General features: G+C 41.7%; 1 protein-coding gene across 1 annotated transcript in view; it reads right to left on the bottom strand.

Moving 5' to 3' along the window:
- METTL14 (methyltransferase 14, N6-adenosine-methyltransferase non-catalytic subunit) overlaps positions 1 to 8962 on the bottom strand; it is a 29486-nt gene extending 20524 nt beyond the window's left edge. Inside the window, exons 1-5 of the mRNA XM_073340997.1 lie at positions 8840 to 8962; positions 8226 to 8314; positions 7086 to 7173; positions 4575 to 4655; positions 3803 to 3890 (exon numbers count right to left, since the gene is read on the bottom strand). Of these exons, the coding sequence (XP_073197098.1) occupies positions 3803 to 3890; positions 4575 to 4655; positions 7086 to 7173; positions 8226 to 8314; positions 8840 to 8911 (418 nt within the window). The 5' untranslated portion in view covers positions 8912 to 8962. The remainder of the gene's footprint in view (positions 1 to 3802; positions 3891 to 4574; positions 4656 to 7085; positions 7174 to 8225; positions 8315 to 8839) is intronic.
- Between the last annotated feature and the right edge of the window lie 13362 nt (positions 8963 to 22324).

The raw sequence follows: 22324 nt of genomic DNA, 5'->3' as shown, positions 1-22324 counted from the left end.
CAGGCTACATAAAAAGCACTAGCCAAGTCAGTCTAAACTAAAATTTCAAACAGACAATGACTTGTTTATACTGCTTGACATGCTATACACTGAAATGTAAGTACAATTCTATTCCATACAATTTATTTCATAATTATATAGTAAAGATGAGAAAGTAAGCAATCTTTCAGTAATAGTGTGCTGTGACACTTTTGCATTTTTATGTCTTATTTTGTAAGCCGGTAGTTTTTAAGTGAGGTGAAACTTGGGTGTGTGCAAGACAAATCAGACTCCTGAAAGAGGTACAATAGTCTGGAAAGGTTGAGAGCCACTGGCATATGACACCTCACGGAAATAACAATTTCAATTACATTTATTCTGTATTCCTTTTATGGCTACACAATACGTCAGAGCAAATATTAACAAGGCAAGCTCTCATTCACTTATCTTCAGACATACAGATTATTCATTATTCTCTCTAATTGGTAAAAATAGTGAAATAAGTCTTTCAAGCATATGAACATCTCATTCACTCTGAATATAAAAAGAAAAGGAGTACTTGTGGCACCTTAGAGACTGGGGTGGGGGGGAGGACAGGGGACGACCTTTTGAAGTGATAATTAAGGTGGCCCATTTCCAGCAGTTGACAAGAACATCGGGGGGGGGGGGGGGGAGATATGAAGAGAAATAAACATGGGGAAATAGTTTTACTTTATGTAACGACAAATCCACCCCAGTCTTTATTCAAGCCTAAGTTAATTGTTTCCAGTTTTCAAATTAATTCCAATTCAGCAATCTCTCGTTGGAGTCTGTTTTTGAAGTTTTTTTTGTTGAAGAATTGCCACTTTTAGGTCTGTAATCGAGTGACCCAAGAGACTGAAGTGTTCTCTGACTGGTTTTTTAATGTTATAATTCTTGACATCTAATTTGTGTCCATTTATTCTGTTAAGTAGAGACTGTCCAGTTTGACCAATGTACATGGCAGAGGGGCATTGCTGGCACATGATGGCATATATCACACTCGTAGATGTGCAGGTGAACGAGCCTCTGATAGCTTGGCTGATGTGATTAGGCCCTATGATGGTGTCAGCCTGGACCAGTCAACACAAGAGATCCACTTCCGGGACACTACGGTGCTAATAAGCGATGGCCACATAAACACCACCCTTTACCGGAAACCTACTGACCGCTATACCTACCTACATGCCTCCAGCTTTCATCCAGACCACATCATACGATCCATTGTCTAAAGCCAAGCTCTTCGATACAACTGCATTTGCTCCAACCCCTCAGACAGAGAAACACCTACAAGATCTCTGTCAAGCTTTCTTACAACTACAATACCCACCTGCTGAAGTGAAGAAACAGATTGACAGAGCTAGAAGAGTACCCAGAAGTTACCTACTCCAGGACAGGCCCAACAAAGAAAATAACAGAGCGCCACTAGCCATCACCTTCAGCCCCCAACTAAAACCTCTCCAATGCATCATCAAGGATCTACAACCTATCCTGAAGGACGACCCATCACTCTCACAGATCTTGGGAGACAGGCCAGTCCTTGCTTACAGACAGCCCCCCAACCTGAAGCAAATACTCACCAGCAACCACACAACAGAACCACTGACCCAGGAACCTATCCTTTGAACAAAGCCCGTTGCCAACTGTGTCCACATATCTATTCAGGGGACACCATCATAGGACCTAATCACATCAGCCACACTATCAGAGGCTCATTCACCTGCACATCTACTAATGTGATATATGCCATCATGTGCCAGCAATGCCCCTCTGCCAAGTACATTGGCCAAACTGGACAGTCTCTACGTAAAAGAATAAATGGACATAAATTAGACGTCAAGAATTATAACATTAAAAAAACAGTCAGAGAACACTTCAATCTCTTTGGTCACTCAATTACAGACCTAAACCTGGCAATTCTTCAACAAAAATCTTCAAAAACAGACTCCAAGGAGAGACTGCTGAATTGGATACAATTGATACAAACTGGATACAATTAACTTAGGCTTGAATAAAGACTGAGAATGGATGTGTCATTCCACAAAGTAAAACTATTTCCCCATGTTTATTCCCTCCTGCCCCGTTCCTCAGATGTTCTTGTCAACTGCTGGAAATGGCCCACCTTGATTATCACTACAAAAGGTCGTCTCCCATCCCGTTCCCGTTCCCCCCACTAGTAATAGCTCACCTTACCTGATCTCTCTCGTTACAGTGTGTATGGTAACACCCATTGTTTCTTGTTCTTTATGTATATAAATCTCCCCACTGTATTTTCCACTGAATGCATCAGAAGAAGTGAGCTGTAGCTCACGTAAGCTTATGCTCAATTAAATTTGTTAGTCTCTAAGGTGCCACAGGTAATACTTTTCTTTTTGCGGATACAGACTAACACGGCCACTACTCTGAACATAGATATACCTGACTCAGAATATGCAGATTTTCTTAGGAGTGATAATCAGAGCTCTCAAGATGAATATCCTGTTTATCCTGGAAAGCAGTTTGTTATCTAAAACCTCTTATTTCAATACCTTATGCCAAAAGATTTTTTTGAAGTGTTCAAAAGACTGTGATAGTATGTTTATACTGAGGAGGCACCCAGATGCCATGACTAAGATGTGCTAAGAGCTGTACAAACACACAATCCCTTCTCTGAATATCTTACAGTCTTATAATTGGTTCACAGTGAGATAAAATATTTCAGAGATTTTTTTTTAAACTACGTTGCCATGAGGCATCCATGTTGGAGGACAGGACCAAAGGATATTATTTTAATTTTACAAACTCAAAACACAGAGCCAGGTAGCACGTACATAGCACTTTTCAAACAGTTGAGTAAATTCACCATTGGCCTGAACATGTGAAACTACATTGACTTAAATAGTTATGCTCTTCTATATTAGTAGGCTAAATTCATTGCTAATGAATTCTCAGAACTAACTTATTTTGCAAAGTATTATTTTCCCATTTTATATGGAATGCACAGATGTAAAATGAGTTCTCTGGGGCAGCACAGTGAAACCAACTGCTAAACCAAGATTAGAAAACTGTCCATGGGACCTAGGGACAGTTGATCAGTCCACTAGACCAGAGATTCTTTACCTTTGTTTTCCTGCTATAAAACTCCAGGGCCCAGTTGTGGGGGCAGAGACTTTGACTTCCATTGGGGTGCGGGGGAGCGAGGGTTAGCGGGGCTCAGGCCAGCTGGGCACAGTGGAGTCCAGGGAGGGAACACCACCTTCAACCCAACTCACCTCAGGAGGCCACCCAGACTGTCTGGGTTGGGGGGCAACCAAAAATTACAACTCAAAGCGGGGACTTAGTCCCACGGGGGCGGCGCCGAGGCTTTGGGATTCAGTCCCATGATTCCTGGCTTCAGCCTCGCCTGGGCTCCAGGACGTGGAGATCCAGGTTTCAGCCATGGGGCCCTGCAGCCCCCCTGAAACAGCTCACAGACCCCTGGTTGAAAGTCACTGCACTACACCACACTGGAACATGAAATTCACCAGTTAAAAAGCTTTTAAAACTAAATAGTTTAAAATAAAGCGGGCAATAGCATTTTCCTACCTCTATAACACTGATACTGACAAAAACCAAGTCCCAGGTAATTTTATAAATGGAAGAACAGAGAGACACTTCCATTCCCTTTCTTATTTTCAATACCAGAAAAGACAGCATGCCCAAATACAAACAATTACAGTTTAGGGCGGGAGAAGGAGGGGTCGGGAAGAAGAGCAAGAGGTGAAGCTATATTACAGCAAACAGTGAGAAACTTTCTTAGTTAATTGTTTGGGCTATTCTGACATACCCACATCTCTGATAAAGTTCTGCGGCCTGTGTCCTGTATCCACAAAGTGTTGACAATAATCATTGTGAGGATTTAAGCTCTGGGTTCCCTATAGAAAAAAGGAACAAAAAGGGGGAGAGATGATTCAGGTCATGCACATTTCCAACTGATTTTACATACCACATGGCAAAAATTTTCTAGCTTACAAAATACTGTTCTGCCCCTTCCTCAACATATCATTCTACATCAGTGTTTCTCAAACTTTTGTACTGGTGACCGCTTTCACATAGCAAGCCTCTGAGTGCGACCCCCCCTTATAAATTAAAAACACTTTTTTATATATTTAACACCATTATAAATGCTAGACGCAAAGTGAGGTTTGGGGTGGAGGCTGACAGTTCGCGACTCCCCATTTAAGAACCTCGCAACCCTCGGTTTGAGAACCACTGTTCTACACTGTAAAGATTCCGCAATACACAAGTTATGTATTCTTATAAATTTTAGCCACTGGCATGGGTTCACTGATACCATGGCTCATTGCAAGCCTGAAACAGGCGAAAAATAGAACAGGCTGATAACATGCACTTTTGTGTCAGACACTGGCCAAGTGATTCATGAATAATTTAAAGGCCAAGTGTTAATTTCATGTTATCCATAAAGACCCTTCATTAACCTCACATTCAGAGGCATAAGTTCATCCCATAAAATATCTCAAACCGCTTCAGTTGCTGAGACAGCTTAATGCAACCACATGATGGGAGAGCAATGATTGCAAGGCGCAAAAGGGGATTACCTTCAGAAAGGTACTGGAATCTTTGTAAATCTCTTCTTCATAGGGCAAGTTCTCTTCATCCTGATGCAGCTCTACTTCATCCTTTGGAATAAAGCAGATTTTATATGCATGTAGGCACATGCTGTTTCTCTCCTCATTATGACTCCGCTTCTTAATGAAGGAAGAAGTGGGCTGTCTATGAATATAAGCCTCCTGCAACAGTAGATCATGAATGTTTCCAATGCCAGTTTTGGAAAAGAAATATAACTGACATGTTGCCAAAAAGGGCACTCTTTCTCTCATTACTATGCAGCTCGGGTTACCAACAAGGCCTTGAAAATAAGTAAGCATGTATAAAGCACCATAAATATATGTGGTGCTTTACACAACACAAAATCAGATATGCACTATCCTGAACAGTTTACACTCCCTTTTTATATATACCTACTAAAGTATTTTTTTGTGCAGGGGAAACCAGAAAGCCTTAGTAATTAAGACCCCCTCTTGTGAGTTACTGCCAATGTTTTAATGAGTAACCACAGCCCATCATACAAGCCAACACTTAACTCCTTCTCCCCAACCATATCTTCAAAAAATACCTAACTAACAAACAACTCAAAGCTTTTACAAAAAGGGTGACTGGCTAACTGCTACCGTTAAAAAACTACAAGAAATTTCCTTTCCCTGTAAAGGTAATCATCATGTATGTATGCTCAAGACTACAAAACTAGAAGGATGCCAATCTGGTACATTCACAATCTAAAGTACAACAGTGTCCCGAGCAAGTGCTGATTGGTTTCTACAGCAATACAAATCGTAAAATAGGCTACAGCAGCTAGTAGCAAGTAGAAGTAGCATGTGATCTATCAACAGTTCACGGAACACAATTTGAGAAATGCCAATATAAAAATACCTCTCTATTCCTTAAGCCTAGCAGTTAAATAATTCTTTTTAAATGGCACAGAGGAGAGAAAATATCAGTGCTACATACAGGATTTCACAACAACTCCTGAGAAACACAAAAAAAACTGATTTTGTACTCAAAAAAGTACAAGTTGCTCTTTATTTACTTTGACTTCAGTAATGTTAACATGGCAACTAGACATTAATGAATTATCTACATTACTAGCTAAGGCTCTTCTATCTTAAGCAACAGGATTTCAGTATCAGAAATTCCCAAGTGTCTAGGTGGGGCAATGATTTAGTGCACTACTTCTCATGTCTGAAAACCTGGGCTCAACCTTGCTTTAGATAACACAATGAGCTTTTTAGTCTCCATTATTCACTTGACAGATTTTTGTCTGTATAACAAAACCACAACATACTTAGGCATTATTAGCCACCTATGCTCACTATAGCTCTGGAATTAGAAGAATACTAAGAGTGTTGCAGGTCCAGACTGCAGTGAGAGATAAGCAGTAAAACCTGAATCAGTACTAGGTCTCTTGTTTTCATAAACCTGACAAATCAATCTATAACTGTTTATTAGTGTTATCCCAAGGGGCATATTCAGTCTAGTGCAGGCGTTCCCAAACTTGGTTCACAGTTTGGTCCTGGTAGGCCACGAGACGCTTTGTTTACCTGACGTCTGCAGGGACAGCCTCTCACAGCTCCCAATGGCTGCACTTCGCCGTTCCCAGCCAATGGGAACTGTGGGAAGCGGTGGCCCGCAAAATATACTGTACGTGTACTGCAAAATATTTATTCTTGGCCAGCAACTCATCTCCCATTTTGGTAATGCAACCTTTTTCTCTTTGGCCTCAACACATACATATCACAATTTCTTTTCATACAACATTACTAGTAACATGTTTCTAGCCAATTCCTATGACCACATCACACCTTTCTTTGAATCTGTCCACTGGTTTGCTCACCCTTCACCACCATACTCGTCTGTGCTATCAAGGCCCTCTCTAACTCTGCCCTTCCACATCTATTCAAACTTGTCTCTTCCAATACCGCCCATATTCTCACAGTAATCATCCCCATATTCCAATGACCTCCATGAGAAAAAAATTAAGCTTTCAGATGTTACTATGTACCAAGACTAGAACAGTGCACCACAACTGCATCCAAGGGGTTCTCCTCATCACCTAAACTTTCTCGCTAGCTCAAAGATGACCCATGGAAGACACTTAATCATTAAATATATATGTTAAACAGCCCTACATGACAGGTTTCAGAGTAGCAGCCGTGTTAATCTGTATCCGCAAAAAGTAAAGGAGGACTTGTGGCACCTTAAAGACTAACATTTATTTGAGCATAAGCTTTGAATGCATCCAATGAAGTGAGTTGTAGCTCACGAAAGCTTATGCTCAAATAAGTTTGTTAGTCTCTAAGGTGCCACAAGTCCTCCTTTTCTTTTAGCCCTACACGAGGCATATCAATACCATGAAATATAATCTAACAGTTTTAGTGACTGACTTCCTGAAATAAGTTTCCCACAAACTAATCTTTTATCATTCAGCACAGAAAGTTCACCACTTTAAAAAAAATCTGTTTCTTGGATTGTTATTTCACTGTCTTTTTAACCTTATATTCTTCAATTTCTTCTTCATCAGCCTCTCCCTCATCTGGATATTTCCGTTTTGCATTTGGTGCTGAAGTATCGTAAGAAGCCCTAAAAACATATAGAAAAGTTATAGATATAAAGCAATTTCTCTCTCTTTATTACATTAGAACATATTTCATAATCTGGGATTATCTGCAATGGGTGCATATTAGTTTCTGAATTGAATTTAAAAGCCTGGTTTTAATCTATAAAGCCTAAAATGGCTTGGGACCGCCTCTCTCATAATACCATACTGCCACAGCTTTGTGACAAAAGAACTCTTTTAAAGAGTTCTAACTTATTTTCTTAATTGCTTATATTGCTAGAACCTTAAAATAACACATTTACTTTGCAGTGTTTCAAACTGACCAGACCCTAATGGTCAGATTATCAATTCAGTTGAAGCAGTGTAAAGCCAGTAATCATTCCTATTGAAGTTAGAATTTCATTAGTGTAAATCTGGAGTAACTGAAATTAGTTTCTGTCTCCAAGGATTAGTTTGAAGATGGGGGCTAAATCCTGCTTGCCTTACTCAAACAAGCAGTCAATCACTTCAAAGGGATTTTTTCTGTGATTATGGTAAGCATGTTTTGGCTCTAATATTGTTAGAACTTGGTTGGCTAGGGTATTTCTTTTACTATTTCTGCGTTTATGTGTGTTGTACAGTTTTACCTTTTGTTTTTATAGTCCTCCAGGACTGGCTAACAACCACCTCAGTTCAACATCCAGTGTTGTACCAAGTGCTAGTTAAACAGATCTAACAAAGGCCTCTCTCCTAGTCAATTAAGAGCTGTTTTAAGGTTTCCCTTTGCAATCACAAGTGAAAGAATGGAGTTCTGTAAACACAGGAAAAGTAGGGACACTACTATGGCAAGGCTATTTTTAGAACAAAATCTCAGTAAGACAATAAGATTTATGAGCAGAGGCCTTTGATTGTGAAATATTTTTTAATTCTTCTTTTCTGATGTGGACTAACATTTCTTTACTTTTGTTAACCTGGATGAAAAAAAAAATGCTTGTCTTATGAAACTGATCCTGCTCTTTTCTCCCCCTCTTTCAAAAAACGATAGGTTACATTGAGCAAAAACTGATTTTTAACAGAGAACTGCTTCAATACAGACCTGCAGGTTTCTCTCGTTTCAGCGATTTCCCTCTGATCATCTTTGCTGTTCAATACGGCACCAATACTATCCGCACTTTCAGCTCCCAACTGAAGGAAGGGCAATACACACACAGAGACACACATATTACACCCCAGCAAAAAGTAACGGCCACAACCACCTCAAACCCAGCCTAAGCCCGCTAGTTTCTGCACCGGGGATGCTCTGATCACTGACCCCTCGCTATGCAACACTGACTGGCTCAGACACTGGCTCCTACCGCTACGTTCAGCACACGCTGCATTGGAGACCAGCAGCGCAGCAGCGTCGGGACGGGGCTGGGGGGCACACGCGGGCACGGCCCGTGGCACGCTGCCTCCCCCGCGCCACTAGCGCTCTGGGCCCGCCGCCGCCGCCCTCGCCCTCGGGACCTAACCACCAGGAGCCAAAGGGGGGCGGGGAGGGGACCCACGGGGCAAACCCGCACCTGCCAGCGGAAGGCCTAGCGCGCCTGCCGCAGCTGTGTGGGCGGGGTCAGAGCAGCTGAGACACACAGCCCTCCGCGGCGGGCGCTGCTCTCGGGGAGTGCTCCGGCCCGGCCCGGCCCCTACGTTCCCTCGTGTCACCCCCGCTACCTGCTGGGCCAGGAGCTGCCGGCGCAGTTTCTGTCGCTCCCTGATCTCCTGAAGCCGGCTGTTCATCGCCATGCAATCGAGGCGGGCTCGCCCCAGGCGCTTCTTTAAAACGTCATTTCCGCTTCCTGCCCTAACTCCCCCAGAGCCTCCGCCAGGCCGAGTCCCGAGCGCGCTAACCACGTGACGCAGACCGTTGCTCGCTGCCCCCACCCCGGCGGCCATCTTTGCTCAGGGCAAGAACCCTGGGAGGCCCGTTCTTCGCACGGGCAGCTGTGGTGGCTATGGCTAGACTGTGTTAGGTGTCTGTTAGTAAACAGGCACCAGGGAGGGAGGGGCCAAGTGCCCCAGGATCACATGGCCTCATCCCAGCCACTACCACGGTCTGTCGCTGCCTCACCCGTCCCTCCAGTGTTGGGTGACCAGATGTCCCGATTTTATAGGGACAGTCCCGATTTGGGGGGCTTTTTCTTATATATGCTCCTATTACCCCCCCACCGTCCCGATTTTTCACCCTTGCTGTCTGGTCAGCCTGCTGCAGTGACACCTCCCAGCGCGCCCCCACTGTAGGCTGTCCTGCAATGACAGCCAACCGGAAGGCACTGTTTGTCCGATTTATACTGTGCCTGACTCTGGACCACACGTGCTAGTGCGCGCTATGAAAGTAAACTCTGTTCCTTAGTTTTCACACTCGTGTCCTGTATTTCCTTGGCTCCTTGCTGGGCCCTGTACGTGTGGGGCAGACATGCCATGATTAAGGCCCTACCAAATTCACGGTCCATTTTGGCCATTTTCATGGTCATGGAATTTTAAAAATAGTAAATTTTACAATTTAGGATATTTAAATCTGAAATGTCACAGTGTTGTAACTGTGGGGGTCCTGATCCAAAAGGGGACCATAGCGGGGCGTCGCAAGGCTATTGTGGGGGAGGGTCACAGTATAACCACTGTGGAGGTTACTGCAGTCTGGGGAGGTTCCTGGCAGTGAGTCTGACCCAGCCCTAAGAGTGGTCCCTGCAGGCGAAGAGGAAGTCCCTTCCCTCTGCAGCCTGTCCAGACTAGCATCTGGAGACCAGCACATGGTAAGAGCCCCCAGCTCTGTCCCTCCCCTACACTAGCCAGATTTCACAGGGGATATCAGATTTCATGGTCTGTGATGCATTTTTCACAGCCATTAATTTGGTAGGACCCTAGCAATGATATGTCTTACAGTCTCACAAGTCAGCACTAATCCCAAGATGCAACAACACAAAAATGCCACAATACGATATCACCACATTGCAATAAAATTTCATATCAAAACACAACTCCTTCACTTCAGAGTGCAACTCAAATGTGGAACAATGCAATATTCTCATATTGCAACACAACATCCACATTAAAAATGCAACATTCTATTGCCAAAATTACTGGAAAATAAATGGACTACCGTGTTCTGCTTTTAGCAACAAAGCCATGAACCAGAATCCAATTGTACATGAATCCAGATAATATGCTAGATGTATATTTCCATAAAAGTTAGTATTTTTTAAAATTAGATTTAAGGATACATGATATGATTACCACCATATGGCTTTCACCATTTGAAATGTGGTACAGTTCCTAACTGTGCTAAGCCTGCCTTCTGCTATCCTCTTTATCAGTTGCTCTATTTTCTCACATCCTAACCTTAACCACATCCTATCACACCTAATAGCTGAGATTTTTATTCCATATCTGTCTACAAATCTAGGTTCTTATATGGCCCCTATGGCCATAGATTTTAAATGGCTGTAACTGAGCAGCATCTGTTGGAGAGTAAATCACATCAGTATTTAAATATTGTTAGATACTATTAGATACTATTTGTTCGATAGCAAATCACACCAGTATTTTTCAGCCTATTGGGCAAGACTCCAACTAGGTCACAGCCTATGATTTGAAGGGGAAAAAATCAAAATCAAAATCCTGAAGATACTAGGGCCTACCAGAAGCAAATAAAGGGGAAGCAAGAAATACTTACTGCTGTCAGCACCTTTGTACTCCTCATCTTAACTCTGTTGCAGTGAATCCCTCCCTCCTCTAATCTCAACACAGCTCTATGCTCCCAGGGAAAGTAGCGCTTCAAAATGCTGCAAAGTCAGTTTTATTCGGTTATTCCACATTTTCCAATCCCTAGTTGATCAGAAAAGTGGATTTGGAGAGACAAAAGTCAGGGGCAGGAGGGGGAAACAGACAGGTATCTATACTCAAGCATCTGTAGAAGCTTTGTAGCCTAAGAAATCTTGAGATGAAAGCCATCACCAATAATAGATGGAGCTATTTAAGCATATTTTAGATAAAGAAAACAAAACTGATCAGAGAAAATCATTCATGGAAGGTAAAGGAGACCAGACTGTTGACTAGGCTGTTTTGTAGTTAGACAAAGGAGAAACAATAGGAGAGTAGTGTATGAACTGGATCCTAGTTACCAAATGTTTGATTGGCTGAAACTGCTTAATGACCCTTAAGTATATCATTTTGGGATCCAATTAATGCCATAAAATGAGTGCTTTTCAAGACAACCATGTAAATCTTTGTGAAGAAAAAGGCCACTCATCCATCATCTTTTACTGTATGTGTCCCTGGAGTATTTAAACATATGGCTTTTTCTTGGGTTCATTCCTGATTTAAATTTAAAAGAGAGAGAGAGAGAGAAAGAGAGAGAAATTTAGGTGAAATCCCTTTTAGAACACTCAGTTGTAATCTCCCATTCACAGCTGCTGCCAATACTGACCTTTCAACTGTGTCATTTATATGAAGTGTTTTGTGTAAGGGATAAACATCAGTTCTACAGAAATGCCCAGTTAGCAAGAATTAGGATGATATTTAATGAGGATTTGATTACCATGAAACTGTGAAGTATGTGTGTGCATGGAACAGTTTTCTCATGAATAAGTGCAATTTGCAGTATTTTGCTGGAGAGATAATATGTAGGCTAAAATGTCAAGAAAATATTGGGGAAATTCTAAATAATAAACCTAACTTAAAATGTGTAAGCATCATCATATCATGGAGTAATTACACATATTACTTTGCAGGTCTATGGTGGCTTTTCTTCAAAAGGATGCTGTGACAGATATGGCAAGTTCCTGCAACATCCTGGCAAACCTTATTAAATTAAGTTTAAGTATTTTATGAGTTCATTGCATTAAAAATCCAAATATTACTGTGGACCGTATGTAACTTCTCTAAGAGCCATGACGAATGTAAATCTTAGGAAATGTTACGAGCTTCAAAGGAGTCTTTGAAACAATGTGCTAGCTAGATAAACAAAGGTAAGTGGGATTCCTAGGAAATACTTGGGAGGAGGAGAACGCCACTTCTCACTTCCAGACCCATCCTTTTGATGCTGCTGCCTGAGGAGAAACTCATTGTCTGCTGATATCTGTTTCTTTAGGACCAGACCAGAGACCCAAAGTGGATAAAAGAGTGACTCATAAATTCATGGGTGTGTTTGTTCTGAGCTAATGGCTGTTATGAACTTTGCAAAAAGAAAAGGTGTACTTGTGGCACCTTAGAGACTAACCAATTTATTTGAGCATGAGCTTTCGTGAGCTACAGCTCACTTCATCGGATGCATACCGTGGAAACTGCAGTAGATATTATATACACACAGAGACCATGAAATAATACCCCCTCCCACCCCACTGTCCTGCTGGTAATAGCTTATCTAAAGTGATCATCAAGTTGGGCCATTTCCAGCACAAATCCAGGTTTTCTCACCCTCCGCCCCTCCCCCCCACACACACAAACTCACTCTCCTGCTGGTAATAGCCCATCCAAAGTGACCACTCTCTTCACAATGTGTATGATAATCAAGGTGGGCCATTTCCTGCACAAATCCAGGTTCTCTCACCCCCTTACCCCCCTCCAAAAACCACACACACAAACTCAATCTCCTGCTGGTAATAGCTTATCCAAAGTGACCACTCTCCCTACAATGTGCATGATAATCAAGGTGGGCCATTTCCAGCATAAATCCAGGTTTTCTATTTAAGCCTAAATTAATAGTATCCAATTTGCAAATGAATTCCAATTCAGCAGTTTCTCGCTGGAGTCTGGATTTGAAGTTTTTTTGTTTTAAGATAGCAACCTTCATGTCTGTGATTGCGTGACCAGAGAAATTGAAGTGTTCTCCGACTGGTTTATGAATGTTATAATTCTTGACATCTGATTTGTGTCCATTTATTCTTTTACGTAGAGACTGTCCAGTTTGACCAATGTACATGGCAGAGGGGCACTGCTGGCCCATGATGGCATATATCACATTGGTGGATGTGCAAAGGCTTCACCTGCTGAATTGGAATTCATTTGCAAATTGGATACTATTAATTTAGGCTTAAATAGAGACTGGGAGTGGCTAAGTCATTATGCAAGGTAGCCTATTTCCCCTTGTTTTTTCCTAGCCCCCCCCCCCCTCAGATGTTCTGGTGTAACTTGGATTTAAACTTGGAGAGTGGCCAGTTTGGATGAGCTATTGCCAGCAGGAGAGTGAGTTTATATGTGTGTGTGTGTGTGTGTGTGTGTGCGCGCGTGCACGCGTGCGCCCCCGCCCCCCCCTGGGGGCGGTGAGAAAGCCTAGATCTGTGCTGGAAATGATCCACCGTGTAGATTTATTCCCGTGCTGTAGCAGGGAGTTTCTTGAGCAGACGGTGTAGTTTCTTTTGGTACTCAGAGGATAGTGGTCTGTAAAATGTAGTGTTGGAGAGTTGCCTGGCAACCTCCTGCTCATAATCCGACCTGTTTATTATGACTACAGCACCTCCTTTGTCAGCCCCTTTGATTATAATGTCAGAGTTGTTTCTGAGGCTGTGGATGGCATTGTGTTCTGTACGGCTGAGGTTATGGGGCAAGTGATGCTGTTTGTTCACAATTTCAGCCTGTGCACATCTGTGGAAGCACTCTATGTAGAAGTCCAGTCTGTCATTTTGACCGTCACGCAGAATTCTTCTTCTTGTAGTGTTGGTAGGAGGGTTCCTGTGGGTAAGTGCACTGTTCAGTGGTGTGTTGAAAATATTCCTTAAATAGGAGACAACGAAAGTAGGCTTCCAGATCACCGCAGAACTGTATCATGTTCGTGGGGGTGGTGGGGCAAAAAGAGAGTCCCTGAGATAGGACAGACTCTTCCGCCAGGCTAAGTGTGTGGTTGGATAGATTAACAATATTGTTAGGCGAGTTGAGGGTACCACTGTTGTAGCCCCCTCTGGCATGTAGGAGTTTAGATAGTTTACTGTCCTTTTTCCTCTGTAGAGAAGTGAAGTGTGCATTGTAAATGGCTTGTCTTGTTTTTGTAAAGTCCAGCTACATGGAAGTTTGTGTGGAAAGTTGGTTTTGTATGAGAGTCTCCAGTTTTGAGAGCTTATTCTTGATCTTCTCCTGTCTGCTGTACAGGATGCTGAACAGGTGGTTCCTCAGTTTCTTTGAGAGTGTGTGGCACAGTCTCTGACCATAGTCAGTGTAGTATGTCAACTGCAATGGATTTTTTACCTTCAGTCCATTTGGTATGATGCATGATATACAGGTACAATTGCCTTGTGGTATGATAGGTGTGTTACTTGATCCTTGTAAAAGTCCCATGCTCAGAAAGTTCCCACTGTGTGACTGTTAACTTCCCCCTAGATTTTACCTGTTTCAGTGCTGCCTAATTTTATAACCTTTTTTACATATGTATGGCATACTATTGATTGTTAGATAAAGGATGGGACAAAATACTTTTCCAGTGGTACGTCAGATACCAGATACAGTACATTAAGTTCCAATAAAGCACTTGTTCTCTCAGTGGAATGTCAACAATTCAAACAACATTACCATGCTATACTACCACATGGAGCTTGCAAGTGAGTACAGCCGCAAAAATATTTTAGAAAAAAAGAAATGCAAACACTTCGATTTTTTAAAAATATTTTATGTTACAGTTTGAGAGTAGGACTGTGACTTAGGCAAATCTCCAGACTGTGACACAGATGTGGCAGTAATCCTCCTGCAGACTCCCAGTACTCTTCACTTTGTGAGAAAACAAACAAGAAGCTTTTTGATGCATTACATATGAATTAAACCCAAATCACTTTTAAACATGAGTGGCCCAATGGGCTTCAGGCCTGCATATCTAAAGGGAAATTTGATTCCTGGTTATTTCGGAAATAATACGTCTTATTCTCAGTTATTTCGTTCTCGCACTTGTGGTAAGGAGGGAGGAGTGTAGGGGGGAAGATGGCTTTAAATCACGTTTATGCTTCCTGCATTCTGGGCTATGCAGGAGCCTGCCTTGCTTGCTATGTAAACTAGGGCAACTCTAAATTATGCTCTGTCTCCTATGGCATCCAGTGAACCCTAGGTGCATCTTTGCAACATTCCAAGATACATCTGAGCTGAAGACTGGGAGCTCTCTCTCTCTCTCTCAATGCTGGTGTTAAAATTACTTTTATGGCTACTTAGTTTCCTGACTTTTCCTTATCTAGTTTCATTGATTCTAAAGCATTGATCTTTTACACTTTGCTTGCATTTTTGTGATGGTTCAAAGGGTGTTTCTTGCTGAATTTTTATAGTGTTTTTCCTCTGATTTTTGGGATTTTAACCTTTTATTCATCCTTATTGAATTTATTCCAAATGGTTATACCACAAAAACCTATTTTTGGCCAATTAGCAATTGAAACAAATGGAAGAATGAAACAAGGATCACCAGGCTTGATTCAAATGCCTCTGAATAGGCTTCGGTTCCCGGTGCCTTCCTGAGAGAAACTGATGAAACAGTAAGGAAATATCAAAAATTGTCACAGTATTCTAACACATTTTAATCTTTGTTCTCCCCAAATAGATAAATTGTTCCTACACTTGTCAGACCAGAAAATGTGAACAGCAAGAGCTGGAAAATAGGAGTATTTAGTTTTATATTATAACCAAAGACAGTGTTCTTTCACCATGGAGAAGTCTAATGTGGTGCCAGATGTTACTCCGTGTTTCTGTTGTACCAGCTGGGTATTGGATGTCAACAATTTGATGCAGAGCAAATCTAAAACTGAGACAAGGAAATTACAGCAGTATGGATTAATGCAGAAAAATAATATTTTCACTCATTAACTTTTCTCAAGGAGATGGAAATTTCATACTACTATACTTCTGAATTCTATAAGAAGATTTAATACCTCCCTTAGTGACTAGTTACTACTTATACCATCCCATCTATAGAAACTCCATGGAAAAATAAATGCTATTTCAAACTACTGTACACTTTGCTAATACTGTTGGCTGTAATGAATACAGGAGAAGTCCCTGCACAGTAACAAAATCACTTCCTCTTGGATATATGGACTTCCACAAATATATATAGCTATGATGAAGGAGAAGTTTGTATGAGTATGCATGCTATTTTTAGAGCTAGTTGGTAAGACAAGCTAGTTTTAATTCTATTCTAAAGGCTGTGGAAAATAGAAGGTCATGTTATATATCTGTACTGCTTTAAAATAAAAAGCTAATATTATTGCAAAATGCTGTTTGCCCTTTCCTCTTCTTTTGTAGGTGGTGCCATTTGGCTTTCTGAGGTGTCTACGTTATATGCACGTTGTAGTCAGTTATTTTCTATTAATAAATATTGGGCCAAAATAGGCCAGTCTGAAGCCAAAGGGAGCTGCATTTATGCAAACCTCACATCACAATTTAGCCTATGGCTTTGGTTTTGACAGCTGACCTTGGAGAATATTGTTTATAGTGTCAGATGCAGAGAATAAGGGCATGACTCCCTGTTGCTCTGCACCTTTTACTACTGAAGGCATTCTGTGCCAAAACATTAAAAATTATAACCCCCAAAAATAAAAATTCTGCACACAATTCTTTAAAATTCTACACAGTTCTGCAAATTTTATTTGTCAAATAAATGTGGAGGCTCCAGAATGGCATGGAGAGGACAGGCCACTGCTGCACAGAGGTGGGAGATCACTGTGCAGCTCCCCCTGGGACACGGATTCAGCGGTGAGGCGGCACCCAACCCTGACATGGCACAAGGACCGGGCCTGCCCCAAAAACACCCTAGGGCTTTGCCCCTCTGATCCAGGTGCACCAGGTGTGAGCAGGCGGGCTCAGCAAGGCAGGATCCAAGTGTGGAGGGGCTTAATCAGGGGGTGAGGGGAGGATCCAGGTGTGGGTTGAGAGGGTCCTGTGTGGGGCAGTCTAGGTGTGGGTGGCTCAGTGGGAGATCCGGTGAGGGGGGGAATCTGGATACACTGGGGCTTGTTGGAGGGTTCTGGGTGCAACGGTAATGGGACTCTGCGGGGGGGGGGGTCCATGTGAAGCATCAAGTAAATAGTTGGGGCTCAGATGGGGGGGGAGATAGAGCTCAACAGGCAGATACAGGTGTGGGGGGCTCAGTGGGGGGTCCAGATGCAGCTGATTGGGGCTTGATGGGGTGGGGATCCCAGTGTGGGTGGCTCATCAGAGTGGTCCAGGTGCAGGGGAAGTGAGGCTCATCGGGTTCTGAGTGTGTGGGAGGGTGAGGTTCGGTGGGAGGGTCTCGGTATGAGGGTGTCTGGATGCACAGGGGCTGGGCGGATGGGGGAGCAGCTCCCTGTTCAGGGATCCCTCCCCCTGCAGCTGAGGAACAATGGGTGCAGGAAGCGGGGGTGGGGGTGGAGTTTGCAGAGCTTCTTTCAGCTGGCAGAGAAATCTGGGGGGTGGGTCTGACCCAGCCCCGGATGCTGTGCAAAGGAAGAGGAAGTACCTCCTCCCAGCCCAGCTGGGACTAGCAGCTGAGCCTGCCACAGGGTAGGCGCCACCTGCCAGGTCTTTCCCAGTCCTGCCTCCTGCCCCACAATGATTTACCTCTCTGCCTGATGCCCTGAGCCCCTGAAACATACTGCTGAAGAGGGTCAAATGACCACTCTTGTGGCGTACCTTTGGTTCCTTGTCAGAAAGTCATTTTTCTGCAGGGAAGCAAATAAATCTGCGGGGGGACATAATTCTGCACATGCACAGTGGCGCAGAATTGCTCTAGGAGTAATCTTTTGTAATTTACACTGGTACAAAGTGAGTGCTCAGTGGATATAAAACACTACTAAACAATAATGGTACATTTTACACCCAGTTGGCATTCACGTTGCACTGATGTAAATGACTATGCAAGGTGCAGGGCAACACAGAACCAGTTCCAATATATTGGGTTAATAAACCACTGCTATTTCACTCTGCACTGTTGTAAATTACTAAACGAGGTGCAGAAAATTGTGCACAAGCTCTTGTCTTAATAAAACACTATCTCAGTTCAATCCTCCTTCCTTTTGCAAAGCTGAAGCCAAATTATGTCCAATTAAATGCTCAATTAAATTGCTAAATTAAGACCACTGAATGATCAAATAGATGCAATGGATGGAATGCCATCTTTCATCTCAAATCAAAGAAAGAGAAAATGGTCTAGTACGATTTGAGCACAAGACTAGCACTCAAAAAGTCTGGGTTTTATTCCTGGCTGTCTCACCTACTTCATATGTGACTTTAGACAAGCCACTTAGGCCTATTTATTGAAAAACGCCTACTAATTTTGGTAGCCTCAATTCTTGAACCCACTTGGAGCACCTACAATTCCCATTGATTTCAGTTGTGTGTGCTCTCCAACTCTTTATAGATATGCCCCTTAAATTACACATCACACCCTCTTGTAAATGTGGTACCTATGCTGGTGTACTAATTGGTTGTACTTGCTATGGAGAAATCCTGTTTCTTGTTTGGGAGCAAGGCTCCTTTAAGCCCAAGTTTTCCCAATTTGCACACCACAAATAGGATTTAGCCCTTTGTAACAAAATATTCTATATTTTCTGTTGCTACCTCCTGAAGTAGTAAACCAGTTCAACAGAAAAAGTAAGTATTTTCCTATGTACTACATATGGCCTGAACCATTTACAGCAGTAGTGTAAGAGTAGAATTTGCTCTCTAGTTCCAGGCAATTTAGGCATTCCAGTTTTGGTTAGACCACTAGATTGTAATACCCTGACTCACATAAAAGATCTTACTCCATGTGAAGACAATGGAACTATTCACAGAGATACTAACAAATGTGAGTAAGGGTATTACAATCTGACACTGGCCTTATCATCACTGTAGTATATTGCATACACATTATACAACAGTCACATCCAGCTAGCTTGTAAAAAGTCCATCAATGATATGTTGCAAATATTTTAATAAGCAGTTCCCACAAAAATGTTCCCTCATCTGATAAACCCAAAGTATCATGTGAATTAAGTAACAATCCTCCCTCCAAAATAATTGTCAAATTTTAACCAAAAATGTCCTACAAGTCCTCAAGAGTCCACTTCAGCGCATCACTTGGGACATGAACGTTAATGGCTCCATGCTATGCACTGTGAGGATGAGTTCAAAAAATGCATCTAGTTTTCTAACTGAAATGGCTGCACATGTTTCAAAAACTAGCATGCTGGAGTGCTTTGTGTTGAAGCCAGATGGATGTTGTATTGAATCTAGCCCTGCATTTATTTCTTTCACACTTTAAATACATTGGGTCAAATTCAGCTCTCAGTAATGCAGATGCAAATCTGGACTAACTGCAATGATTTTAATGGAGTTACTCCACAGTTTGATGTAACTGAAAGCAGAATTTGGTCCATTTATTTTGGTCCAGAATTTTGGTCCATAATAGAAACTGAAACCATTGTAACTGAAAGCAGAATTTGGTCCATTTTCCTCAAAGGCAGTATAAACATAATTGCATAACATCTGCTGGCTTTATTATTTTAATTTGAGAAGCTCCAAAAAAGTGTAAATTCATTCTGCTCCAAATACCAAAGAGGCATATTTTCATTTGCCTCAGTGTGCACTGACTTACAGATGTAAATCCATGAGCAGTGAGATGAGAAAACATTTCACGTATAATTTTTTTCTCTAGCTCTGTTTCACACAAAATATATTTATTTTATACTGCCAATTATATCGAACAGAAATGGTGTCCTGTCATGCTTATGATTTGATGTGATAACATTTTTATTCTTTAACATACTTTACTTGTGCCATTTCATGGGACCATACTAGCACTGCTTTACTTCTCCTTATTGCTTTTATTAAATAATAATAAAGTTAGATATACAAAGCTGCACTACCTACTTTAATATTCTAAAGCCTTTATATACCAGAAAACTCAACTTTTTAGAGGACCCTCATATACTCAATATGTTTCCTTTGTTTAAATTTGCAATCAATATTATTCCAATATTTTCCAGCACACTTCACCAATAGCGATTACATGTTTTTCATTATTTATTATTATTGTTGTTATCATTCTTATTGTTAATAATTATGACCATAGCATCTGGGAGCCCCAGTCATGCACCAGGACCCCATTGTGCCAGGTATTCTACAAACACAGAACAAAAAGACGGTCCCTGTCCCAGACCAATTACACTCTGTCATTTGTTCACATTTTAAAATTTGTCATGGAATTTATGGTTTACCTTCTGTCCCTAATGTTTTGTTGTTAACATGTTTCCCAGTAATGTCAACTAACTTCACTTTACTTCTTGACTCTTTCCCCAGTTTACATGGGGTTAGAGGTACTCACAATTGTCCGCCTCTCCTTCCAGCCCATGGCACTGGCTTTTAGATCTTGAGGTTCCATTTCTTTTCTTTTCAAACTTCACAAGACAAAGTCTTTCCATCATATCCTTGATCTTTCACATTCTTTTTTTGATGTCCTCTTCCTCCCATGATTTCTTTGCTGGTTGTTCTTCTCTCACTCTTATTACATACCCAGCCCAACTCAAATGTTCATTCTCCAGCCTGTCTATCACTGATAATCCTAAATTCATCTTCCCCCTAATTTCTTCCATGCACACTCTGTCTACCCTTCATGTGCCTGCCATTCTCCTCAGTATATTATTTTCTATTACCTGTATCTTCTTTTCTTCTATCTTTGAAAAACACATCAGTTCCAAACCATAGAGCAGGCAGAGACAAAATACAAGCGGCATACACTTATCCTTTCAGATGGTTACTTAACGGCCAATCCCACAGTACTCCTGCCACCAACTAGTAACACTGCTAGTAACTAATAATGTTATCCATGAAATGTGGCTTTTTAAAATACTATCATTTTGTAATATCTAAGTCCTAATGTTTTCTAATTTTTATTATTCCATAAAGTGCTTTTTAGACATTCACACAGTTCTTTCATTTTAACATTCATAGAATCTCAGGGTTGGAAGGGACCTCAGGAGGTCATCTAGTCCAACCCCCTGCTCAAAGCAGGACCAATCCCTGATTTTTGCCCCAGATCCCTAAATGGCCCCCTCAAGGATTGAACTCACAACCCTGGGTTTAGCAGGCCAATGCTCAAACCACTGAGCTATCGCTCCCTCCCCCCTATTAATGGGGGATGTGAATTAAAATTTTGACTCGGCACTCATGAGGAAAAATTCCTATTGAAGTCAACAGGAATGTGTAAGTGGTGTATTTTTGGGTCCCATATTAGGTAGATTTCAATTATATATAAGTATATAATTAGCATATGCTCATGACAGAATGAGGGCCATGTATGCTGATAAACATATAATAAAGGGAGCTTGTGTTGTTGTGGTTATGCTCGGGGTTGGGGAAAATCATATTGAAGCTGAGGTGTGTAATAGGTGCCCTTCATTCAAGACAAATTTAAAAAAAAATTAAGCACCTGTATGGAATAGCTGACATGACAGGAACCACTGCCTAGAACACAGGCCACATGCAAGGCTGGAGTAGGAGCTGAGCCATGAGGGGTTTCTCCTGGAGTGTGAATGCAAACACACAGGGCTGTGTGTTGTTTGAGGGAACTCTGTAGGAGAAGAAGGATCATGAACACCACAGAAACACACAGAGAAGGCAGCAAAGCCCCAGAGATTACCAGAGAAGCACTTGTAGCATGACCCTGAGAAAAGAGCATGAGCTTTTAGGTAGAGTGCTGGCAGGAAGGGGGCTTGGAACTGTGAACAAAGAAACCATCTCCTTCTGTATACTTCCCACTGTATTCAGGGAAACAGGATTTTGTATATATTCTTTGTAAATAAAGAGGATTGCATCAAAGAAATACCTGATTCCATCATCAATTTCTCCTAACAGAAACAACCTCTTATCCTGAATATTGGGTAACCACTTGGGCCAAAAGGGATACCATTATTACAAATATTTTGTCTTTCTGAAGCGTTTATAGTAAGATTGTTCCCAGTCCAGCTTTTTATAATATACTATTTCTGTAGGAGATTGATTCAAGATTTTAAAATGTAGTCCAAAAATGTTTCAGGTTCAGCCCAAAAATCAGTCTAGTTTTGTCAAAATGTTTGCTGAGGATCACTAACCTTCAGGTGAAATTTGGTTAGTTTGAGAAAGCAGTGATGGAATCCTTAACCAGATACAATGTGATTGTTTCAGCTGAGTTTCACTTTGAATTTGGGGGTTATACTTCTGAATCTGAAATTGAAAGCAAAACTCCAGGAGGAAGAA

This window comes from Lepidochelys kempii, chromosome 4 (genome assembly GCF_965140265.1).
Source record: "Lepidochelys kempii isolate rLepKem1 chromosome 4, rLepKem1.hap2, whole genome shotgun sequence".
In the NCBI taxonomy this organism is placed as follows: Eukaryota; Metazoa; Chordata; order Testudines; family Cheloniidae; genus Lepidochelys; species Lepidochelys kempii.
Note: the sequence above shows the minus strand (reverse complement) of the source record. Positions and strands in the feature narration are given on the sequence as shown.